This window comes from Lissotriton helveticus, chromosome 2_1 (genome assembly GCF_964261635.1).
Source record: "Lissotriton helveticus chromosome 2_1, aLisHel1.1, whole genome shotgun sequence".
NCBI lineage: Eukaryota > Metazoa > Chordata > Amphibia > Caudata > Salamandridae > Lissotriton > Lissotriton helveticus.
Window position 1 is genome coordinate 600,703,366 of NC_136059.1, and position 23,226 is coordinate 600,726,591.

The following is a 23,226-nucleotide window of genomic DNA, read 5'->3' on the forward strand; positions in this document are numbered from 1 at the left end:
ATGAATGCAGGTCATGGCATGGCAATAGATGCACTATGCTGATAGTGGTATCCGGCCTCTAAACTCGTGTAAATGGAGACTTGAAATGGGGATCATATCGTGGTGGCGACTCCTTCCGTGAGTCCCAGTGTTGTGGAGCCAGGGCAATGAATGTTGGTAGGCTTTTAATCAGATTCGTTGTGGTTGTTGCACTTTCTTTTCCTTTAAAGGAATATGCTACTTACCAGTATGCATCTGTTCTTGGCATGTAGAGCTGCAGAGTTGTACATTTAGCAATAGATCGCCACCTGGTGTAGGGCTCGGATGATTGCAGGTTGTTGTTGTCTTCTTGGAAGAAGTCTTTGTAGTCACGAGATAGGTGACTCCTCCCTTGGACAATACTGCGCATGGTCATCGACTTCATCCTCAGATTGTTTTTCGCCATGATGGAGTTAGTAGAAGTAAAGAGAAAGGATGTCCATGCGTGCGCATCTAAGTAAGATGAGTACTGGAACGGATACAAGTCCCGGGGAGGCGGGAGGGCATGTACAACTCTGCAGCTCTACATGCCAAGAACAGATGCATACTGGTAAGTAGCATATTCCGTTCGAGGCATATGAGCAGCAGATTGTACATTTAGCAACGATTGTGCAGCAGTGTCTCCCCTAGCGGTGGTCGCTTGTATCCGTTGCAGCATACTGAAATAGTGTTTTAAGGACAGCTTGGCCTACTGCAGCTTGCTGCTTGGCTTGCACGTCTAAACAATAGTGTTTAGTGAAGGTGTGTATGGTAGACCATGTTGCTGCCTTACATATGTCCTCTAGTGGTATGTTTCCTAAGAAAGCCACAGAGGCTCCTAGTTTGCGAGTGGAGTGCGCTCTAGGAGGAACGGTTAGTGTACGTTTAGCTTTTTGATAGCATATTTGAATGCACTTTACAATCCATCTGGCAATTCCCCACACATTGCCTTTGTGTGGGGAAGAGAAAGATACAAATAGTTGTTTTGTCTTTCTGAAGGATTTAGTCCTGTCTGTGTAGTATAAAAGAGCTCTCCTAACATCTAGGGTGTGTAAAGCCCTTTCTGCAACAGAGTCTGGTTTTTGGAAAAACACTGGTAACTCTACTGATTGGTTAAGGTGAAAAGGAGTAATCACTTTTGGCAGGAATTTTGGATTAGATCTAAGAACCACTTTGTTAGGGTGTATCTGAAAAAATGGTTCTTCTATTGTGAATGTTTGTATTTCACTAACTCTTCTGAGAGAGGTGATGGCAACAAGGAAGGCAGTCTTCCATGTTAGGAATTGCAATTCACACTTGTGTAAAGGCTCAAAAGGGGGTCCCATGAGTCTCGTAAGGACAATGTTCAGGTTCCATACTGGTGCAGGTGGTAACCTAGGTGGGATTATTCGTTTTAATCCTTCCATAAATGCTTTTATCGCAGGTACTCTAAAGAGAGATAGGTGCTGTCTATTTTGTAAATAGGCTGCAATTGCTGCTAGATGCAGTCGTATGGAAGAATAAGCCAAGTTGGACCTTTGTAGGTGTAGAAGGTAACAAATAATATTTTGGATGGAAACATCCAATGGATCAATGTGATTGTTGTTACAGTATATTGCAAATCTGTTCCACTTAGCAGCATAACATGCTCTAGTGGTGGGTCTTCTAGCTTCTTTAATTATATTCATACATTCTGGTGGTAAATTTAAGTAGCCAAACTCTAAGACCTCAGGGCCAGATCGCCAAATTCAGTTGGCTTGGTTCTGGGTGCCTTATTTCTCCATGGTTCTGTGTTAACAGGGATGGCGTGAGCCGTAATTTCTGATGTGGAAACAGTGAGAGATCTAGTAGTGTGGTGAACCACGGCTGGCGTGCCCATGTGGGGGCCACTAGTATTACTTTGAGAGACTGTTGTCTGAGCTTGCGTACTACTAGTGGAATGAGTGGGAGAGGCGGAAAAGCGTACGCAAATCTGCCTGACCAATTCATCCATATTGCATTCCCCTCCGACCGCGGGTGTGGAAACCTGGTGGCGAAGGTTGGGCATTTTGCGTTTTCGTGGGTGGCAAACAGATCTATCTGTGGGTGCCCCCACATTTGGAAGAATGGTAGTAGAACCTGTGGGTGCAACTCCCATTCGAGAATCTGTTGTGATTGACGACTCAACAGATCTGCTATCTGATTGTGAATTCCTGGAAGGTGTTCTACAGTCAGGTGTATGTTTTGAGGGATGGCCCATCTCCAAATGTTCTGTGCAAGCTGGGACAGTTGCAGAGAGTGTCCCCCCCCCTGTTTTTGTATGTAATACATAGCTGTCATATTGTCCGTCCGGATTACAACAGCTTTGTTTTGTACTTGTACTTGAAAAGTCTTGAGTGCTAGGTAAATCGCTAGCAGCTCTAAATGATTGATGTGGAGCAGTTTTTGTTGGCCGTTCCATTGGCCTTGAGTGGTATAGTGCAGGAGATGGGCTCCCCATCCTGTGAGGGATGCATCTGTTGTCAGCACTATTTGTGGAACAGGTTCTAGGAACGGCCGTCCCTTTGCCAAGTTTTTGGTGTTCCACCATTGCAGAGAGCGATATGTACGGCTGTCTACCAACACCAGGTCTGTGAGCTGACCTTGAGCCTGGTTCCACTGTTGTGCTAGACATTCTTGTAGTGGGCGCATTTGCAGTCTTGCGTGAGGAACTATGAAGATGCAAGACGCCATCATGCCTATTAGTTTCATGAACACTCTGGCTTGAAGAGATTGTTGGCATTGAAAAAGGGAGACCAAGCTCTGAATGCTTTGAATCCTGGCTTGACTGGGATAGGCTAGAGCTGATGATGTGTCTATGGTAGCTCCTAGATATTGGTGAACGTGCGAAGGCTCTAGGTGCGACTTGGTGTAGTTTATTGTAAACCCTAAGTCGTGTAATGTTTGAATCGTTTGTTTTGTGTGTTTTACACACTGGTTGAACGATCTTGCTTTTATGAGCCAGTCGTTGAGGTAAGGGAAGACATGTATTTGTTGTCTTCTGAGATGTGCTGCTACTACTGCTAAGCACTTAGTAAACACTCGTGGTGCTGTTGCGACTCCGAATGGAAGGACTTTGAACTGATAGTGTTGTCCTTGTATGACAATTCTTAGATACTTCCTGTGCGCAGGATGTATAGGAATATGAAAATAGGCGTCCTTTAGGTCTAGTGTTGTCAGAAAGTCTCCCTGTTGTAGTAATGGGAGTACTTGTTGTAAAGTGATCATGTGAAAATGATCTGATTGAATGTAGTGGTTTAGGGGCCTGAGGTCGAGGATCGGTCTTAATGTCCCGTCCTTTTTGGGTATTAGGAAATACAGGGAGTAGACTCCTGTTCCTTGTTCCTGTAAGGGGACCTCTTGAATAGCATCTTTTTGTAGAAGTGCTAGAACTTCCTGTTGAAGCAGTGTTATGTGTTCTGTGGACATTGGACGCTGCTTGGGTGGTATGTTTGGGGGGGTTGCTGTGAGTTCTTGACAGTAGCCATGCTGGATAATTTGTCTTACCCACCTGTCTGTTGTGATGGAATCCCAGACAGGCAGGAACTGTGATAATCTGCCCCCTACAGGGGTGGAATGTTGTAGGGGAGGCAGAGGGAAGTCACTGTTTGGGAGTGGAAGAGGAGCGGTTGTTGTTGTTACCTCTACCTCTTCCCTTATTGTTGTTGCCTCTGTACCCTCCTCTAAAGTAACCTTTATTAGAGGGGGTTCGTGTATGTGTTTTAAAAAATGAAGTGTTATCTGCGCCGGTCTGCTTGGAGCCTCATCTATAAGAGGAGCGACGAAAAGAACGTCTGGTCTGGGTAGATTGTAATGCACCGATAGACTTAGCAGTGTCTGTGTCCTTTTTCATTTTTTCTAGTGTATTATCTACCTCTGGCCCGAACAACTGGTTCTGATTGAAGGGCTGGTTGAGGATGGTAGTTTGTACCTCTGGTTTGAAACCGGAAATGTGTAACCATGCATCACGTCTGAGGATAACACTGGTGTTAACTGCCCTAGATGCTGTGTCAGCTACATCTAGTGCGCATTTAATGGAGGCATTAGATATTATTTTGCCTTCCTGTAAGAGCTCTGCTCCCTGATCTTTGTATTGATCTGGTAGATGTTCCATTAACTTTTCTAGTTGGTCGTAGTGAGCCCTATTGTAGCGTGAGAGTAAGGCTTGTGTGTTTGCTATGCGCCATATGTTTGTTGCTTGTGCAGCAATCAGTTTCCCTGACGCATCCGTGATTTTTGACTCTTTGTCAGGCAGGGGTGTGTCACCAGAAGTCTGGGAATTGGCTCTTTTACGTGCATTTGACACTACTAAAGAGTCCAATGGTAGATGTCCCTTAATGTAGATAGGATCTGCTGGTGCTGGTCTATACTTTTTCTCTATTCTTGGATTTAGTACCCTACACCTTACTGGATCTTTAAAAATCTCTGGAGCATGTTTAATGACCCCTTTGATCATAGGTAGTATTTGAGTAGATCTTTGTGACTGCTCAAAAGTGTCTAATAAGAAATCCTCCTCAATGGCATCAGAGTGCATTGGGACTCCGTGGTAAAGTGCAGCTCTGTTTAGTAGATGGTTGAACCCAATACTATCCTCTGGAGGGGAAGGTTTTGTTGGGTAGTACTGAGGATCAGGGATGTCTGGTGCATTATTTGGTTGGAAATTATATGCATCATCCTCCTTGGTATATTCTGGGTTGACATCTTCATCCTCATCTAAGGGGTATGTATGTGTCTCTGGTACATCATCCCCCCCACCTAAGTCATACTCTTCGTCAGTGTGGTGTGATGATGCAGGAGATTTAGGCTCAATATATGGAGTGATAGGAGAGGAAGAAGGTGAAGAAGAGGAAGGGTGCATTGGAGATGTTGCACAATCCTTTTTGTGCAGGAACCACAGTTGGAAGTGGCGTGTCTGCTGGTCTCTTTTTTTAGATCAAATTTATTTTTATTTTCTTGAAGACAAAACAGTGCGATACGAGGACAATCACAATCAGATACACCTTTTTTGCCCCCTGTGCCGGACCCAGCATCCGGAATCCAAACCCCGGTAAATGCCATGTGTCCATGTATGCTGGCGAGGGTAATACCCATCAAAATGATGTACATTAGAGCTCCTGTAACCAACCCCCTCTCGAGGTCCACCCTAACCCCAATGTGTCAGCAGTTAATACCCTCCATAGCGGCATTCCCGCCATTGCCCTATCTTGAAACAGCCAGTGTTTCTCCGAGGTTGGACCATTCCAAGAGGTATCGGAGCTGTGCTGCCTGGGAAGTATCGCTGCAAGTCAGGCACGCCTAGCCCTCCCTCCGCTGGAGCTCGTGCGATTAGGTCGCGTCGCATCCTAGGACTTTTACCGGCCCAAATGTATTGCTGAATATTGTCTTGTAGTTTTTTAATCGTACCTATCGGGGTGACCGGGATCGTCTGGAACAGGTACAGCACTTTTGGTAGCAAGGACATTTTAACAGCGGCCACCCGGCCCAACCAGGAGAGCGGCTGCTGTCGCCATCTCAGAATATCCCCTCTGATGCGCGTGAGAAACTTGGTGTAGTTTAGTTCAACTGTCTGGGCTGTTGTGGGCGTCAAGTCGATCCCCAGGTATGGGAGTTCCATTTGCGTGGACAGCCCACCCAGTCGGAGCGAGCCTCTGTTGGCCTGGCGGGTATTACTCCCAAGAGGAAGGATCACGGACTTCCGACGTTCATTTTAAAGCCCGACACCTTCCCGAACCGCTCCATTTCCTCTAAAAATGCTGGTATCGAGGCCCTAGGGTTGTCTACGGCGACTAAAATGTCGTCTGCGTACAAGCTTATAGTTTGTTCTGCGCCCCCAAAAGTGATGCCTTTGATGGCCTGGTTGTCTTTTACACGTTGGGCGAAAGGTTAGATATACGGGCGAATAGCAGCAGTGAGAGCGGGCAGCCCTGCCTCGTGCCTCGTCGGATGTCAAACAGTTTGGAGCTAGTCCCGTTCACCTTGATCGTTGCTTGGGGCGACGCAAAGCAACTCGCCACCCAAGCCCTGAACCTATCACCCATACCAAATCTCGCCATTGTCCTGTCCAGGTGGGTCAAGTCCATTCTGTCGAATGCTTTTTCGGCGTTGACTGAAAGAAGGGCCGCGCCCGCTGCGTTATAGTGTGCTTTATCAATCACGTGCATCAGGCGCTTGGTGTTGTCAGCGTATTGACGGGAGGGTATAAAGCCTGCCTGGTCCGGTTCTATTATACCGGGAAGGCAGGGGCCCAGCCTTGCAGCTAGAATCCCTGTAAAGAGTTTTAAGTCGAGGTTGACGAGTGAGATTGGCCGATAGGCCGTGCACCGGGACGTGTCCTTGCCCGGTTTTGGCAGAACTATAATATCTGCCTCCAGCATCTCTTGGGGTATCGATCCCGGGCCTCGAAAAGAGTTGAATAGTTTCGTCAATATGGGATCCAGGAGGGGGCAGAAGGATTTATAAAAGCCCGCGGAGAACCCATCCGGGCCCGGTGCCTTGAGTGGTTTGAGGCGTACAATGGGCGAGATCACTTCCTCCAATCATATGGGGGCATCCAGGGCCAAGGCGTTCGCCTCATTAGGGGTTGTAACATTGGCTTCGTCCAAGTATGCAGTCCCTGCCTCAGCATCTGAGGCCGGGTCAGCCTTGTAGAGTGTGGCGTAGAATGCCCTGAACGCCTCCGCAATGCGGTCGTCGTTGCGGAGTTCCCCCCCACTATCCTCGTGAATGACTGGGATCTTAGACCGGACAATTTTCGCTTTAAGTTTGCTGGCCAGCAGACGGCCCGTCTTGTCCCCCCCCCACGTAGTATGTGTGCTTGAGACGCAATGCTGCGTATTCCGCCCGGTCAAGATCGAGGCTCGCAAGCTGCGCTCTGGCTGCCTTCAATTTGCGCCAAATCCTAGGGCCCCCGTCCGGCTGTGTACCCTCTCCAGCTCTAACACCTGTGCTGCCAGCTCCAGGCGTCGCTCCTTCCGTTCACTGTTGTCCGCAGCCGAGAGTGCTATGAGCTCCCCTCGGACCACCGCCTTGAGTGTCCCCCAGACTGCCGTCATGGCCACCTCCCCCGTGTCGTTCTGGCGTAAATAATCTGCGATGCTCTAGGAAAGTTGTTGTGTGACCCCCTTGCGGGCGAGCAGAGTCTCCCTGAGTCGCCATTTACCCTTACGGTACTGCATACGCGGGACTTGTAGGTGAAGCACTACTGCATCATGATCCGACAGGGCCGCAGGGGCAACCTCCAAGTCCTGTACCATAGGGGCCAACTCCGCAGAACTGAGAAAGTGGTCTATTCGGGCATATGTATGGTGCACGTGTGAGTAAAAGGTGTACCCCGGGGCTATGGGATGGATCCCCCTCCATGTGTCCAGGAACCCCCTGCTAGCGAGCCAGCGCTTCCCCTCTGTAGAGAGAGCCCCGGAATCGCTGAACCTCCGCTCGACCTATCCCTTTCGTTATCCATAACCAGGTTTATGTCCCCGCCGATCAGTGTGTGCCTCGAGTCTGTACCCATGACCTCTGACAGCGCCCCCTTGAGGAATGTCTCCTGGTTGGAGTTGGGAGCGTAAACAGACCCCACCGTGATCGCCAAGTTCCCAATGAAAACAGTGTGGGCCAATAGCCTGCCTTTGATGTCCGCCACTTTGTCTCCCACCCGGCCTTTGAAGTGACTAGCAAAAAAAAGGGCTACCCCTGCCTTCTTCTCTCCGGTGGAGGAGTAAAACTGAGTAGGGAAAGCCCTGGACTTCATGCGATGCCAGTCTTTGGCCAGCAAGTGCGTCTCTTGGAGAAGGCATATGGCCGCCCCGGAGTTTTCCAAATATGAGAGCACTGCCCTTCTTTTGACAGGGTTATTGAGCCCCTTAACATTTAAAGTAAGAACCTGAATAGACTCATCAGCCATGAGGAGGTACGTACCCTATCTCGCTCTTCCGCTGTCCCGACCCAGAGATACCCCAAACTCCCGCTCCTGTTGCCTGAATGAAGGAACACACCGGAGCCCGCCCCCAAACTACCTCACCACCCTTTCCCCCCCCCCGTGCCCCAACCCCAACTGAACTTGTGAACATTGTCCCAGGCCCGATATAGGCACAGTCCAGGCCTGCGGTAAAGTCTCAAAGGAGGGAGAACAGTGGCAGTGGCGGCTCCGAAGCCCCCCCCATCCCGCCGCCCCAACATGTAGCGAAAGCAGAGAGCAGCCGCACCCTCATCCGTGACCCCTCTCTGATCCTCAATCGTATCCTCGGAGACCTCCTTTATCGCCGCTGCGTGCTCCTGCGCTATCGTCTCGGGGTCTGGCTTAAGTCCCTTCCTGGACAGGCGTTTGCGTCCGACCGTCTGCCAGCCATCCCTTGTCATCCGTGGGGACCTCGGCTGGGAGGACTGCGTGTCAGGACTTTCCTCTGTGTCGCCACCCTCTGCTGTGAAGCCCAGCAAGTCACATGTCTCTCGAAGGGAGTCTAAACGGATGTCCCCAGGAGTATGGGGTGCCATTGTCGCGCAGGAAGGATGTGACCACTCTGAAGGCCTTTCTCTTTTGCAGAGTAATCGCAGATAGATCTTGGAATAATTCGACCTTATGACCCTGAAAATGTAGGGGTTGCTTTTGGCGTGCCGCTTTCAGGATGCGTTCCTTAAGGGGTTAGTCGGGCAAAAAGGCGAGGATGTCTGGTGGAAGAGCCGGTGCACGGCGTGCTAGGCCCACCCTGTGGGCCCGGTCTATGCGAATCTGAAAATCCACCGGTTCCCCCAGGACATCCCGAAACAAAGACTCCCTCCGATTTGGACGGCACTCCTCTGACCCGTATGTTGTTGCGTCGAGAGCAGTTCTAGAGATCCTCTGTGTTGGTCTGCAGGCCCATTTGTTGCTCGTGAAGCCTGATAATCTCCTGCCTCAGTTGGTCCACTTCTTCACACCGAGCGTCTCCAGAGTTCTCAATCCCTGCAACTCGCTCCCCAAGATCATCCACGTCTCGGCGCAGGTCCCTGTATTCCCCCGCCATGTCTTGTTTGAGGGTCTGGAAATCCTCTCTAAGAGAGTTGAAAAGGGACTCTAGGAAGGAGTTCGTAATAGGGGCCTCTTCCTTGTCTCATGCCTTCTCCTTCAGTTGGGCCCCCGAGGTCGGTTTGTCGGGGCTTTTCTCTCCTTTAGTCCCCCCTTTAGCCAGCATTTCGGGGATGGTGCGGCCCGCTCTGCGGTTCGAGTTCGCCATGGTGACCCCCGGTATGACCTGTGGAGCTCTTTGTGTTGATGCCCCCTTTAGCTGCTGCGTGGGCAAGGGCGGGTCGGCCGTGGAGCTAGATGCACCCGCGGTGGAATTGTCAGCGCCCCCCGCGTCCTCCGGGGCAGCTAGGAGCTCCACGGAGGTGCGGCCTCGACCTGGGCCCGACAACGCTAGACGGTGGCGCCCACCCGGCCCAGCAGCCCGGTCGCGTCCCGGGCCGGTTCCTCTCCACTAGTTTGCTGCCTCTTCCTAGCTTCGGTCGCCTCCGGGGGCCCGACAGGCGCCCCCCGACTCCACACCCCGGCCACAGGCTCCGCGTCCCTCGGTCACAGGGCCTGTCTTCCAGCAACTGGGGTAGGTTCGTGCGGCCTCTGTTGTACGCGGCGAGGTGTCTAGCTGATCACCGCCCTCCGGGATTGCAGCAGCGGTGCAGCACCTCCCTCCCTCGCACCTGTTAGATTATAGCCGGGGACTCGGTGAGTGTTCCCTGAAGTTGCTCCCTCTTCGCCCGAGCGGGCCTCAGCTCCTCTGTGGGTGGTGCGGGCCCCTGGTCCGCCCCGGAGCGCCGCAGGCTGTTTCGTGGCCGCTACCGCTAGGCCTCGTCAGGCCTCACACCGGGGGCTCGAATGACCGCCCCCCGAGTTCCAGCCCCGGACACCCCTGGGGTTAGCTCCTCACCTGTGCTTGTGAGCACGTCCGTCCTGACCAGGGCACGCTCTTTCTCTGCTCCCGCGGGAGCCTCGGACCAGCCCGGACCAGACCGGGGCCTCGATTTACACCTCAGGCCGGCCGGCGCTGCCCCTCGCTCCCAAGGGCGCAGCCCGAGCGATCCGCGATCCTCTGCCGGCACTCCTTCTTTCTGACCTCCGCCAGGTGGGGTCCTCAGCGCTGTAGACCGGCAGTAGCCGCTCCGCTGAGGGGCGCGAACGCCGTGGTTGCTCTATGCGCTTCCGCCCCCTTCGCGGTCCTACTCCGGCCGGGAGTGGTCGCCTCCGTCGCGCACTGCAATCCACATCGAAGGGAGGGCGGAGTAGCTCGTCTGGGGTCCTGGAGAAGAGCACCCTCGATGCCCGTGAGGAATTGAGCAAGTAGGGGTGCAGAAAGCTTATTTCGGTGCTTTGTCGGGGGTTTGGGACGGGGAGCCTCCTCCAGCCACGTCCGCTCAGGCCGCCATCTTAGCCACGCACCCTGCTGGTCTCTTTTTGTGTAGAATTGCTTCCACATGTCCAGTTTTTGGATTGATATAGACCTTTTTCTGCTTTGGATCTGGTCTAAATAGTTCTTCCTCTTGTATAATCCTCTTCGGCGCCGATTTCTTCGGTGTCGATAGTGGTTCTTTAGTGTTTTTTGCCTTAGGAGGAGTTATTGAGTCCTGTGGCAATTTGTTCGGTGCCGAAGGCGGTTTAGGCTTGTGTGTATCAGGCCTTTTGGTCTTTGGTACCGTTATCGAAGATTTCGGCGTGGAGACAGGTTTTGTTGGGCCTGTTGCGCCGGAGTCTATCTTCCCGTCTTTGTTTTTGGAGCCGGATGGTTTCGGAGTCGAAGCTTTCGGTTACGTTACTGTTTTTGGTTTCGGCACCGATGCCTGTTTAGGTTTAGGGTGCCGAAGAGTCTTTGGGCGCCAAAGGGTGTGTTAGCTTCGGTGCCGAAGAGTCCTTCGGTGTCGAAGGATGTTTCGGTACCAATGGAGGAGGTGGAATTGGCACATGTGGTTTTTTCGGTGCCGAGGCACCGGAAGGCGTAGTCTTTTTCCTCGGAGCCGAGCCGGAGGGTAAATTTCGGTCTCGACTGGGCCCCATGGGCGGAGTGCTGACCGTTGCCTTTGGTTTGGGCAGAGTCTGTTGTGCAGGGGCAGAGGTACTCACGGGTTGTCGAGATGGAATCGAATCGTCCGAGTCCTCTGCTCCCGATATGATCTGGAGATCAGGCGAGTCTTCCTCGGCGACGAGTGGAGCCTCATCCTAGGAGATATCTTCGAGTGGGTTCTCGTCCTCGGAGACGTCTTCTTCGATGAGCTCCTCCTCAAAGATGGCCTCCGGTGCTGGCGCTGATCTCCTCATCTCGTGTCGACGGGCCCTCCGATCCCGAATGGTCTTTTTCGATCGGAAGGAGGCACAGGCTGTGTTGGGGGCGACTGTTCTGGCGAGAGACAGAGGTTGCAAACCTCGTGATGGTCGCTATGAGGGAATTTTGCTCGACATATCGGGCATCTCTTGAATGGAGTTCTGTCCATGAGGCGTAGGCCGTACGGCACCGATAGGCCCAAATGCCCGCGTCGACGCACTGGGATGTAGCTGGTGATGTCGAAAGGTGTCTTCGATGTCGAAAGTTGTTTGTCTAAAATGTCAAGCGCCGAAAAGAGTCTTTTCTAGCCGGAGCGGAAAACTTTCATCCGAACCCAGTGGCGGAAAAAAACAATCTGAGGATGGAGTCGATGACCATGCGCAGTATTGTCCAAGGGAGGAGTCACCTATCTCGTGACTACAAAGACTTCTTCCAAGAAGACAACAACAACCTGCAATCATCTGAGCCCAACACCAGGTGGCGATCTATTGCTAAATATACAATTTGCAGCTCATATGCCTCGAACACTATATTTTGCAAAGTATTGATTACTGTGAGCTTACGTATTGAAGCTCTTGAAATTTATTTTTGTACTTGTGACTGTGAATTTGATATATATCAGTATTTCAAAAATATAAGTCAATGCAGTGGCAGCAGTCATGGCTCTGGTGGAATAGGCCCTCAAACCTTCAGGAGGCTGCTTCGTGGTCAGTGCTTAGCTGATTTTGATGCAGAGGACTATCCAGCTTGACAGAATCTTTTTCTGCACTACCTAGGATGTTCTTGTCCAAGAGAACCCAACAAAGAGCTGATCATTCAGCTGATGCTCTTCTGTGCTGATAATGTAGAACCTCAACACTCTTGTAGGATCCAACTGAAGGAGGCTCTTCTCTTTTCGAGCGGTAAGCAATGCTCCTCTAAGAGATGTTCGACTGTGGATCAAAGACTTGTGGCGTTTCATAGCCTCGTTGGACGATCTGGAGTACCCGCAAGTCAGATGTTCTATTTGGTCGTCCCTGGTAGTCCTGCATCCAGTATGGGCTGTGTGCTGTTAAGGGCAAACTAAAGTAGAAGTTCACGGTACTTGATGCCTCGGCATTAGCTCTATGAAACCAAACTCTGAAAGGGCTGGGGTGCTTGTTGGGCAGGAAATGGGCCTCTGCATGGGTCATTGGCTAATCCTCTGAAGTAGCATTGAGAGAAGCGAAACAGGTGAGGGTACTGCCTGGATGGGGTAGTAAGGTCTAGGGAATGTGCTGTGGCCTAACTTTGTTTAAAGGTTTGCCATACAGTCGAGACCCATCAAACGGCATGTCCATTAGAGAGGCTTGCATTTCTCAAGAGAAGCCTGGGATCACTTCCAAGCATGCCACTGAAGCATCACGCTGGTGCCAACTGCTCTATCCAAGCAGTCAGTAGTGTTCAGCCCAGAGCAGATAAAGTACTTTCCAGAGGCCTAACCATCCTGGAAGGTTGGAAGGTAGGGGCAAATTGTCCCTTAAGTACTCAGAGACTGCTGGAAATATCTCGCCAACAATATTCCATAAACATATGTTTATGTTCCCAGCAAGCAGCTGGCACTGACTGCCCAGAGGATAAGGCTAGTTGAGGAAAACATCCACTTCACAAAGGTCTCAAGGTGCTTCTGCTCTCTGACAGGAGAGACCCCATTTCGAGAATGCGGAGAAATGGCCCCAGAAACTAAACGCATATGGTATTGACTGTCCCCTATGCTCTTTGCCCTGGTGGTCAAGCCCCTGGCCTGTTGGGTAAGAAAGGATGCACTAATGAGAAGCCTGCAGGGGGCATATTGTTATATCTAGCTGAACCAGACATATCCATGGCCAGAGTTCTCAAGATCTTCAAGATATATGGAGAATACTCCAGTTAGCATTTAATTGAGAGAAATATACAGTGTTGCGATTGGAAGCCAAGACCAGAGGTAGTATGCCCCTTCACAAAATCCCACTCGGGTTTCAAAAATACCTTGACATATACATTATAAGAGGAACAAACTATAAACGCAAACTAAAAGTGATCCTGGGCAGATTTAGAGCGGGAACGGAGCACTGGTGCCAACTCACCCCGTCCTTACTAAGTAGAGCTCTTCAAGATGATGCCTCGGCCCAGATTACTCCATGCCTTACAAAACCCCACCATTCTAGTACTAGGCATCTACGTTTCACAAATAGATGATGCTGTACGCACCTTGCTCTAAAATTTAGGGATTCCACACACATCATTAAATAAGCTCATCAGGGGATTTATGAGGGGGGTACTACTCTCCCAGGCATACAGAGCTATATATGGGCCTCCCTTTCTGGAGGTACTGAATGAATTGGCCTTTGCCCCACAAAAACAGTCAGCCTACCCGATCAATAGGCATATCATGTAATCAGGGACAGCTTAAGTGTTTCGGGGCCCTAAACCAAATGGATGTTGGGACGGGCCTGTTTTGAACAGCTTGGAATTTATTATCCAATTTCAGCTCTCGCAAGCCGGCTTTTGTCATGTCACTGACAATGCACAAACACACTCGTCCAAATTCTAAATGTGTTTACATCGAATATTCAGGGATAGGGACATGTATTTTTTTTAAATATTGTAACGGAGCAGCAACTCACTAATATTATTGCAATCGATCTTTGTAACACTATCCCATTTCTCATATGTGGGGTCCTAGTTTGAAATTAAAAAAATTTTTTTTTATGGATGTTGCATGAAACAAACAGAACATTTATCTGCAAAATTTCTGTAATAGATTCTCACACATCACCCACATTAAAAATACATTCAAGAAAAATGTTTAGGACTTATTCAAGGTCATCAGGGCAAGACTCTCTGCAGAGCAGAGCTAGCTCTCTCAGGGGGCCCCATGAAAGACTGGGGCAGTGGGGCAGTGCCCATTTTGCCCAAGCCTTAAAATGTCTCTGGTCATGTAATGATCTATGGGAGAAAGCCCTCATGCAAATGGCAAGACCCATGCGTTTCATAGAAAAAGCACGGAAATGCAGACTTTGGGTAAGGAGTTGACTGGGCAAAGTAACAAGGGAACCTAATTCTGGAACTACCAACTCTTGAAAGATGTCAGGGCACCGTCGGGGTTGCAGAAGTGTGAAAGAACCGGATTTTCAAAGGTCAGTAATGTGTGGAAAGACTCCGAGATGTAGAAATATGCCAAATTGGAAAAGGAATTTGGGCTGGCCAAGACTCAACTGTTTAATATTTCTAACTTAGAGACACCTTAATTAAACCTCAAGAAGGAATTGGTCAAAGTGCAGAAGTGCTCTCTCTAGAAAACGGCGTACTCACTGAAGCTATACCAGCCAAAGTAATATCACTCATAAGACTCTAATCCATAATGCCTGACTGTATGGGCGGGTAAGAGACAGATTTATGAGAGAGCTTGGTAGTCTGGACCATACAGTGTGGAAGGAGGCGATGCGGGCACCTAGAATGGTTCCAACAAAGGAACGTTTCAGTTTGGTCCACATCAAAATGAAGCTGCATAGAATATACCTCACAGACACATTTGAAAGCCTATGGAAGCATTACCTTTGTTATGTTATGTTATGTTATGTTAAATTAGGGCTTATATAGCGCAACGGCTACTCCAAAGGAGTGTCCCGGCGCTTTGAGCTCCAAACCAAAAAGGGGGCAGAAAACATAACAGTAACAAAAAAAGGGGCCACAGAGGGGAGAATTTGACTAATGCCTCAACGAAGGTGGGGAGACAGGTGATTGTGTATGGTATTTTGGGAAATAGTATAGAACCGCCTAGGGAGAGTATCTAATGGAAAGATCAACATGAGTGGCAAAATAGTGCTATTAGGTACATTGGGAGATCTCTCCATACCCTAGTATGCAAAATGGTTGTCTAATACCAGACTGGCAGTGCCCAGACGAGATACAGAAGCCAAGAAGGGTGCAGGCACAACCATCAGGCTTTAATGAAAGGTGCCACAATATTTATTGGTGCATGGAGGCTGAAAAGACAACATATCAAAATAGAGGATGTCCAAAAGAATTCACAAAGATATGGGAACAATGGCGCGAGTTTCGCAAACTATTATGAATCAGCACATAAGATGGTGAGGCACAACTGATAACATGATTTTTTCCAACCACAAATACACAGAGATTGATCAACTGATTACATCTAACACTTAAATATGATATAACTCTGTATGTCTGTTGTTTCACCTACATTTTTCTGGTTAAGCTCAATAAAAATATGATTTAAAAAAAGTATCTCCAGCCCCTTGGCAGTATCCAAAGCAATTGGCTGTTTCTAAAATTGCTGTATGTGGTCAGACAAAAGCCCCACTTACGAACGCAAAAACTCTGTCTCAAGTAGTCCAAAGTCATTGACTCCTAATCAAGTGAAGCAACTGGAAGACGTTTATCAGTCTCCTGGGTGTAGGCAATAAAATACCAGGGCACTACATCTCCTCTCCACTTTGTCAATGCAGGTGAAGATGAAGGCTTCTTCCAGATCACAAAAAGAGGCTCAATCCGGGCGTCACTAAATGATAAGATGGGCTCTGTACTACTCACGGATCATTAAATCAGTAGGTTCAACTGACAGGATGAAAACAACCCCTTAACTGAAGTAATAGGGCAGTTCTCCCCAGGCCATATTAGGACCATAATAGCTGGTTTAAATTTAACACGTGCTGCCGGCCCAGATAATCTACCTGCAGTCATTATACAAACTAATCCAGACTGGTGGGCAGATTTCTTCTCAAAGATGTTTCTGAGAATATTAAATACAGGAATTATGCCAGATAGCCCCTTTCCAACTATCATTAGACCGATACATTAAAAAGGCGATGTAAATTCCCCTAAAAATTATCGCCAAATAAATCTCCTGGATTTTGGGGGAAAAGTATTCTCCAAAGTAACCTAGGTCTGCTGAAAGATTGGGCAGAAGATAACCTGATAGTACCCCCAGAACAGGGTGGATTTAAAGAAGGGCATTCAACGGTGGACCATTGTTTTGCTCTCTGGGCAGTCACGCGGAAGTCGATAGAGGAGAGGGGTAATTTATTCTGCTGCTTTGTGGAATTCCGCACGGCATTTGACCTTGTGGGTAGGGAGCAGCTATGGTCGAGCTTGGTAGGGTATAAAATACACAATGATCTGCTAGCCCTTATACAGGCCTTACACACAGATAACTGGGCCCATGTAATCTTGGATGAGGAGGGAGGATTGTCTGGGAGGATCCAGATTGAAAATGCCCTGAGGCAGGGGTGCGTTTTCGCCCCTTTGCTTTTTTCCCTGTTCATAGCTGATTTACCCCTGAAATTAAGAGAGATCAGAGGGGCTAGCCCAAAATTAGGAGGTAATCATATATCCTGTCTGCTATATACAGACGACCTGGTGATTGTGGACCAGACAGAGATAGGTCTTCAGAGAAAACTAAACATGTTTAATGAATACTGCATACATAAAAAATTTGTAGTGAACATGGAGAAGACCAAAATATTATTTTTCGGTAGAAGCAAGACCGGGTTCCCTTGGTGTCTTGGTACAGAATTACTTGAGAGGGTAATAGAATATAAATACCTGGGAATATGTTTTTCGAGCAACTTGAAATGGTCTACCCATCTGGAAGCATTAAAAATGAGGGCAACGGCTTCTGTGAAGGGTCTAAAAAGATTCAACAGTGTTTATGGTGAAATGTCAGATGGGCCAGTTATAAAGGCATACCTAGCAATGGTCCCCGCACAATTTCTATATGAGGCAGAGTTACTCTTACTAAGTGGGAAAAAATATTGGGATAAAGAAGAGGGAAATATCCTAAAAAGCTTGTTCTCGTTGTCAAAGTCATCAATGGTACAAGCAGCAAGGATTGAGCTAGGATTTACCGCTTGGGCAGTAGCCGCCAGTATGGTCCTAATACGTTTTTGGCAGCGCCTAGGGTTGGGAGAATCCCCCCCCAAAAAATTTCCAGTGGTGTAGAGGCGAAATTGCCATTAGTGAGCTGTCCTGGGTGAAAGAAACTAGAGCCTCATTAAGAGAAGCGTATGGAGTGCTGGGATTGAAGTTATCCCCGCAGCTAGGACACAAAATAATAGGCAAAAAAGAACTAAGGGCACTGGGAGCCGACAGGTCCCGTATATGTGACCGAGAGTATCTCCTCCGGAAAGTATCGGTGTTCCATATGACCCAGGTCTGGGAATCAGAAGAACAACAGTATCCCTATTAAGACAGGTTACCGAATTTCCGTCTAAGACGTGAGGTACTAAAAGTGAGTTTGGCAATACACCCCTGCTATGCGAATAATGGGATAAAAAAACTTCATGATAAATAGTGATGGTAACTGTACTTGTTCGCTAGGTACCCGCTGTGATATTGTACATATTTTATTAGACTGTATGATGGTTTTAGATTTACGAAAGGAGATTTTATGCCCGATATTAAAAAAATACAGGATTATGAATAGGATGCAAGCTGCTAACCTTCTAGTGGGACTGGCAAAATTAGATAAAGCCTGTGCTTTGGGGAAATTTATGAGCAGAGTTAGGGTGTTCCTCCAGTGTACAGAGTAACAGGAGCAAGCAGCTCCCTTAGTATAAATTGAGATTACATTTTTAAAGGTAATAGTAATGTATGTATTTTATTGGGAGGATTGGACATATATGTATGAATTATTGTGATTTTATTAATTTTAGGAAGATAAGTGATTAGTACCTAAAGGAGCTGCGTGATCATTCGTGCAATGACTATGTGCAGCATTTGTATGATTGTATTAGGGTATGTGTTTTTAAAAAGGTTTATAAAATGTAAAGTGTATACTTTTATGGTTGTAACAAACAAAATAAAGTTCTTATTGACTGACTGACTGACACCCAACTGCCTTATGCGGAAATTTAATAAAAGTAAAAATGCCCTCAGATGGGCCTGCATGTGAACAAAAGACATTTCAGGGAAAGTGCCCATGCTGTTGGCATCCTAGCAGTAAGAGCAGAAAAGTGGGTTAGCATTTAAGGAATAAAATAGTTATTCAAAGTCAACATTCCCACAGTGTCTGCAAATTCAGGCACAGAGAATTCATCTAACTCGAAAATGGTATAGAATCCCATACACTGTTCCACAAACAATCCTAGCGTCTCAAATGATTGTCTAAATAGACGAGGCTCATTCTTTTTTTCTTTGTCCAGAATCAGTGGTAAGGCCGATGTCAGCACTGCGCATAAAAGCGACAATGGCACTGCCACCATTCAATAAAAAGTGGCAAACGCTTGCTGACTGGTAGATCGTGACCTTGAAAGGTAGCATGGAAGACCTGAACTGTCCACAAATGTCAGGATTGGCTTAGTATGGGGAAGTATCTCTAAACTCCTTGAGGACAGCTTGTGGCTTTTCAGAGGAGGAAGAAAGCAGGGCTTTGGTTATATGAAACACTTCAGCTGCCTGTCCTGGCCTGAGCCTGGACCGGGGCGGTGCTTGCAGAACATGAAACACTTTGACCACGAGCTATTCGTTTTCTGCTTTTTATGACGCAATAGACTTTCAGTGTCTAAGTCAGCATTGTATACGAAATGGCTTGGTGGGATGTGCTCCATCCAGTTAGCCCCTTAGGGTGGAAGCAGAACCACAATGACATTTTGCCAGGGCGATATCAGCCCTGTAAGACTTTGCCGTATCAGTCTCGAAATACCATATTGTGGATTCTCTAGGAAAACGCAATTGCCACTAAGTTGAGGCGAAAACATCACATCCACCTTAAGAGAGTTGAACAATGACATTTGGTGTTGTAAGTCCTTGCCAGGCTAGAACACTTTTTAGGCATGATGTTCAGATCAATTATAAGAGGTTGGGGGAAAGAGTAAAAGAATACGACCAATAACAATAAACACTGCTGTTGTCCAGACCCACGACTCTGTGGCTCAATAAGGAAAACTTATCTTAATTTTTTTTGTAAATAAACCCCTGTGTGACTTCCTGTGGAAATACCTGCGCAGCTATCTAATGAAATGCTCTAACACCACTCTGAATACAAAGGAGAGGTTAGTACATATTCGGTACCAGCATGGCATCTGCGGATATTTCCGAAGACAAGGAATCTGCAAGCTGTAGTATCCATTACAAATGTATACAAGTGAGAACACAATTTGCTCCAAAATTTTTGATAGCATGTAGAAAACTGTTACATGTATGATGTTAAATCCGTTGTACTACGCTAAACATTTAATATTTGAATGCAAAGGTTTTGTTTTATCTTAATGTATTTACATTCTAGCTGCTTCATGTTTTCATTTGCCCTGCAAATAAAAATATGCTCGGGATTCTGAAACTGCCTGCAGATACATTTGAGAAGGTACATACATCCCATACACGTAAAAGCTCGTAAATCTTCAGTGACTTACGCCATGCTGAAAGATGGCTTGGCATCCTGGTCCGAGAGCGATGCAATGGTTTGCTGAGGAAAACCTTGGGGAAAGAAAAATTAAAAAATATAATAAATTCATCTAAAAATATAAAATGCAATTACTTCAGAAGAAACAATTTTTGCTTTGCAGTACAAAATTGACAAGAGTCTGCCATACAACCTATCGAGTCAAAGCCCCCTATTATTTTCTAACACGTGCTTCAGCGAAACTGTATTGACCTGTCAAGTTATCATGGAACCCAACAGGTCCCATTTTACTGGGTTTCAGTGCACAATGCTTGGCCCTATCATACTCACATAAGAAGGAAGCATTGTAGGTCATGTCTATCGCCCAGCACTATACCAATCCACAGCAAGAAACAACCGATCATTGACAAACTAGGCAAATGATAACTGAAGCGATTTGCCATCTATTGCTGCCCACTGAAGGGCTTTAATCGTGCTCACCACCACAGCTCCCAAATAACCACATAGTATGACCGCTAATAGAAATCTCACAGTGACAAATATATAAGGGATGAACGCAATGAAGTCCATCCCAGCAGAATACCAAATCAATATTCCTTCCAACGTATATCTGCTCAGGATCATAAACAAACGAAAATCTGACATTGGACAATAAAAAGCGGCAGCCAAGTGCTGGATTGTGATCATAAGAAATACCACAAAGGGAAGCGCAGAGCTGATCAGAACTGCCAACCTAATAGAAACCATACATTACATGTATGTCTTTTTTCTACAGTCACTTACTTTTGAGAGGAGATGTTTAATATTTGAATGCAAAGGTTTTGTTTTATCTTAATGTATTTACATTCTAGCTGCTTCATGTTTTCATTTGCCCTGCAACCGTTTCGGTGTATGTGCGCGGTATAAAAATGTTAACATAACATAACAATACACTTTGAACAACACAAATGGGTTGTGCCCAATCCTAGCGATTATACAAAAAAGATATATTCCTTCTGCAGTGTAATCATTTTATAGCAAGGCCAAAATTACAATTGTGCTTTGCATTGGTGAGCTGGTGTCATTTGAACGTTGCATTCTTCTTTAACTTGTTTTTTTTTAGATCTTACTTAAATGTTCCCTGGTTGATCGCTTCCACAGTATCTTCAAACAGCCTAGTAGTGTTGATTCTCTTAATCTTATGAGCTTCTTAATATTGTGCTTTCGTTACGCTCAGAAATTTCTTTTAGAATTCTATAGAGAAATAGATACTGCTGGTAGCTGTGGGAGGTATTACCTATCAGCAAGCGCTTCCCGGAAGTCAAAAAGATTACAGCTATTTACACTTTACACACATACTCTTTCTTAAAAAATGTATGCATTTAAGGTGATGCTATTTAGGTGAATGAGTAAGGAGCACTTTTTTGGAGGGTGATAACGTTAAGGAAAAGCAAGTCACTCCATTAACACCTTTGGAGATTTATTGTTTGTCATGTGGGTAACTACAAGTAAAATTGGAACCTACCTGATGCATGAGTGTTAACAGGTATCTAACCCTTTATTGTGTACTAGGACTCCCGACTGATTTGAAGTCTTGTTTAAAGAGATTTCTTTGGTGGGTTGTAGCCTTGTAGGGGTATGGGGCAGATGTGATTTGTCTGAGCTCTGTCTGACAGGGGCATGGAGTGAATTTGTTGTGTAAGCTTACCACACAGAGGAACCCACCCATGAGGAACACAGTCGTGGATCTCTGCAGGGTGTTTTACATTGGTGCGGCGTGGACAAAGGAGAAGCAGAGAAGCAAGGTCTTTTTGTTCAATCTTGATACTTCCGCCACAGACTGCCATGAGCACGGACGCGGAGACCTGGCTGTGAGACCACTACAGACAGGGAAGAGCAATAGCAACGGTTGAGGAGTAGCGCGCTGTGACCGGGCAGTGAGCCTGTGACATCGCAAAAGTCTGGGTTCCCCACCCAACTTCAGCTGCCTGAGTGGTGGTGTGGGAGTGGAGCTGATAATACACTGGGTGGTGGATCAAGAACAGCGAATGGGGCACAGGGTGGCGCCCAAGGGGATACCCACACTCCAGCATGGAAAGTGGATCTGCAGTGGTGAGGTGGGTGGGTTTCCAGCTCATGTACATTTCAGAGTTAAGGTTAAATCAAACGGAAACCAACCTACACTCCTAAGAGTTTTGAAAGTTGACCGACCTCCATATTACTGTACTTTACCACCAACTCACAGTGGAACTCAAAGTGGAATTGTTAATAATCACAAATATCGAAGTCAAGAAAATTGGTACCAGAGCTTCAGGTGTAACGTAATCTGGTTGGAGCACAGTAATCCTCTTATTTCTTCAATCCAACATTAGAGACTCCTCACCAATGTCATTGAAGCATTAACCTAGGCATACAGTGAGACTTATAACCACCATCAGATGAGCAGGAAACAAAAACAGAGGACACAACCTCACATAGTGCTCCCTTTTTCCCCACGATTGGTACCTTTAAAGTCTTCTTTTGCGTTACATCCCAATGCAACTCAAGATCGTGACTCTGGATAGGTAATGTTTTTGAAAACCCTGGTCAGGACTTAAAACGTCCAGTTTACCTTTAAAGGAAAAACATAAAGGTGGAGAAATACCTTTAGAAGTTCATCAAGGCTAAAATTGCTGCCACCCCAGGGGTCATTAGAGCAGCCTTATGATCTACCTCTGCAGTTATTAGTCAAACAATCCACTTGCTCGTCCAGGTGACTACTAGAGGTTACAGTAAAAGACTGGAATCAGAGGATTGTGATGAGTCACCAAAGTGTTGGTACACAGGAATCTAAACGTTTACAACCCACACTCAAGTGAAAGCAATTTTCTCTACAGTGTCCATGACACAAAATAGTCCAAACTGAGTCTTATCCAATACTCCAAACTGAGTTCCATCATCTGTTCAATGGGTAAAACTTAATGAGCCGCTTCCCTATGGAGGACATCAGGATCCATACCCCATTTTTCATACCAGACAAGTCCTCCAGTTATTCAGGGAGTTTGGCCACTCCTGAACTGTGCCATTATAAAAGCTGCCCTGCTGTGTCTCTTTTAAGGCCTCACACTCACCTTCAAAGGCTTCAGGCTCCAACATTTAGCAAGATGGCTGCTGGCATCTTTACCCAGGGAAACTTGCCGCCGTCACCTTGAAACATTGTGAAAACCCTGCTTTCGAAGAAACTCCCCAGCATTCCCATTGCAGCTCAAGGTGTTCAGATTTCTCCTTACGTGGCGGGACTCTGACCAAATATTCAGACTGATTTGAGAGCTGATAGCGTAGCTCAGAGAGAGACTGCCAACTGTGAAAACCCAACACTGTTCTTCCGTCACAAACTAACTTTTAACCACCTCACTATACTCACCTTGGCCATCCCTACAGCTTTGTTTTATTTATAAGTTTTATATAGCGTGAACATGAGGCAAGTGGGTATCAGAGCGCTTTACATACGGTTTGAATAAGACATAGGAACACAGCTCAAGGAGACAAATCATTGTACAAGTAGGTCAATGTGCAACGAAAATCTAGACATAATGGGGGAACAGAGAGAAGGCTAGGGTAGAA

The 23,226-nt window shown here is 47.1% G+C and overlaps 1 protein-coding gene across 1 annotated transcript in view; it reads right to left on the reverse strand.

Annotated features, from left to right (window-relative positions):
* Positions 1-23,226, reverse strand: part of LOC144818172 (general transcription factor IIH subunit 2) — a 368,595-nt gene that overhangs the window by 77,352 nt on the left and 268,017 nt on the right. Inside the window, exon 12 of the mRNA XM_078675294.1 lies at positions 19,655-19,718. Within this exon, the coding sequence (XP_078531420.1) occupies positions 19,655-19,718 (64 nt within the window). The remainder of the gene's footprint in view (positions 1-19,654; positions 19,719-23,226) is intronic.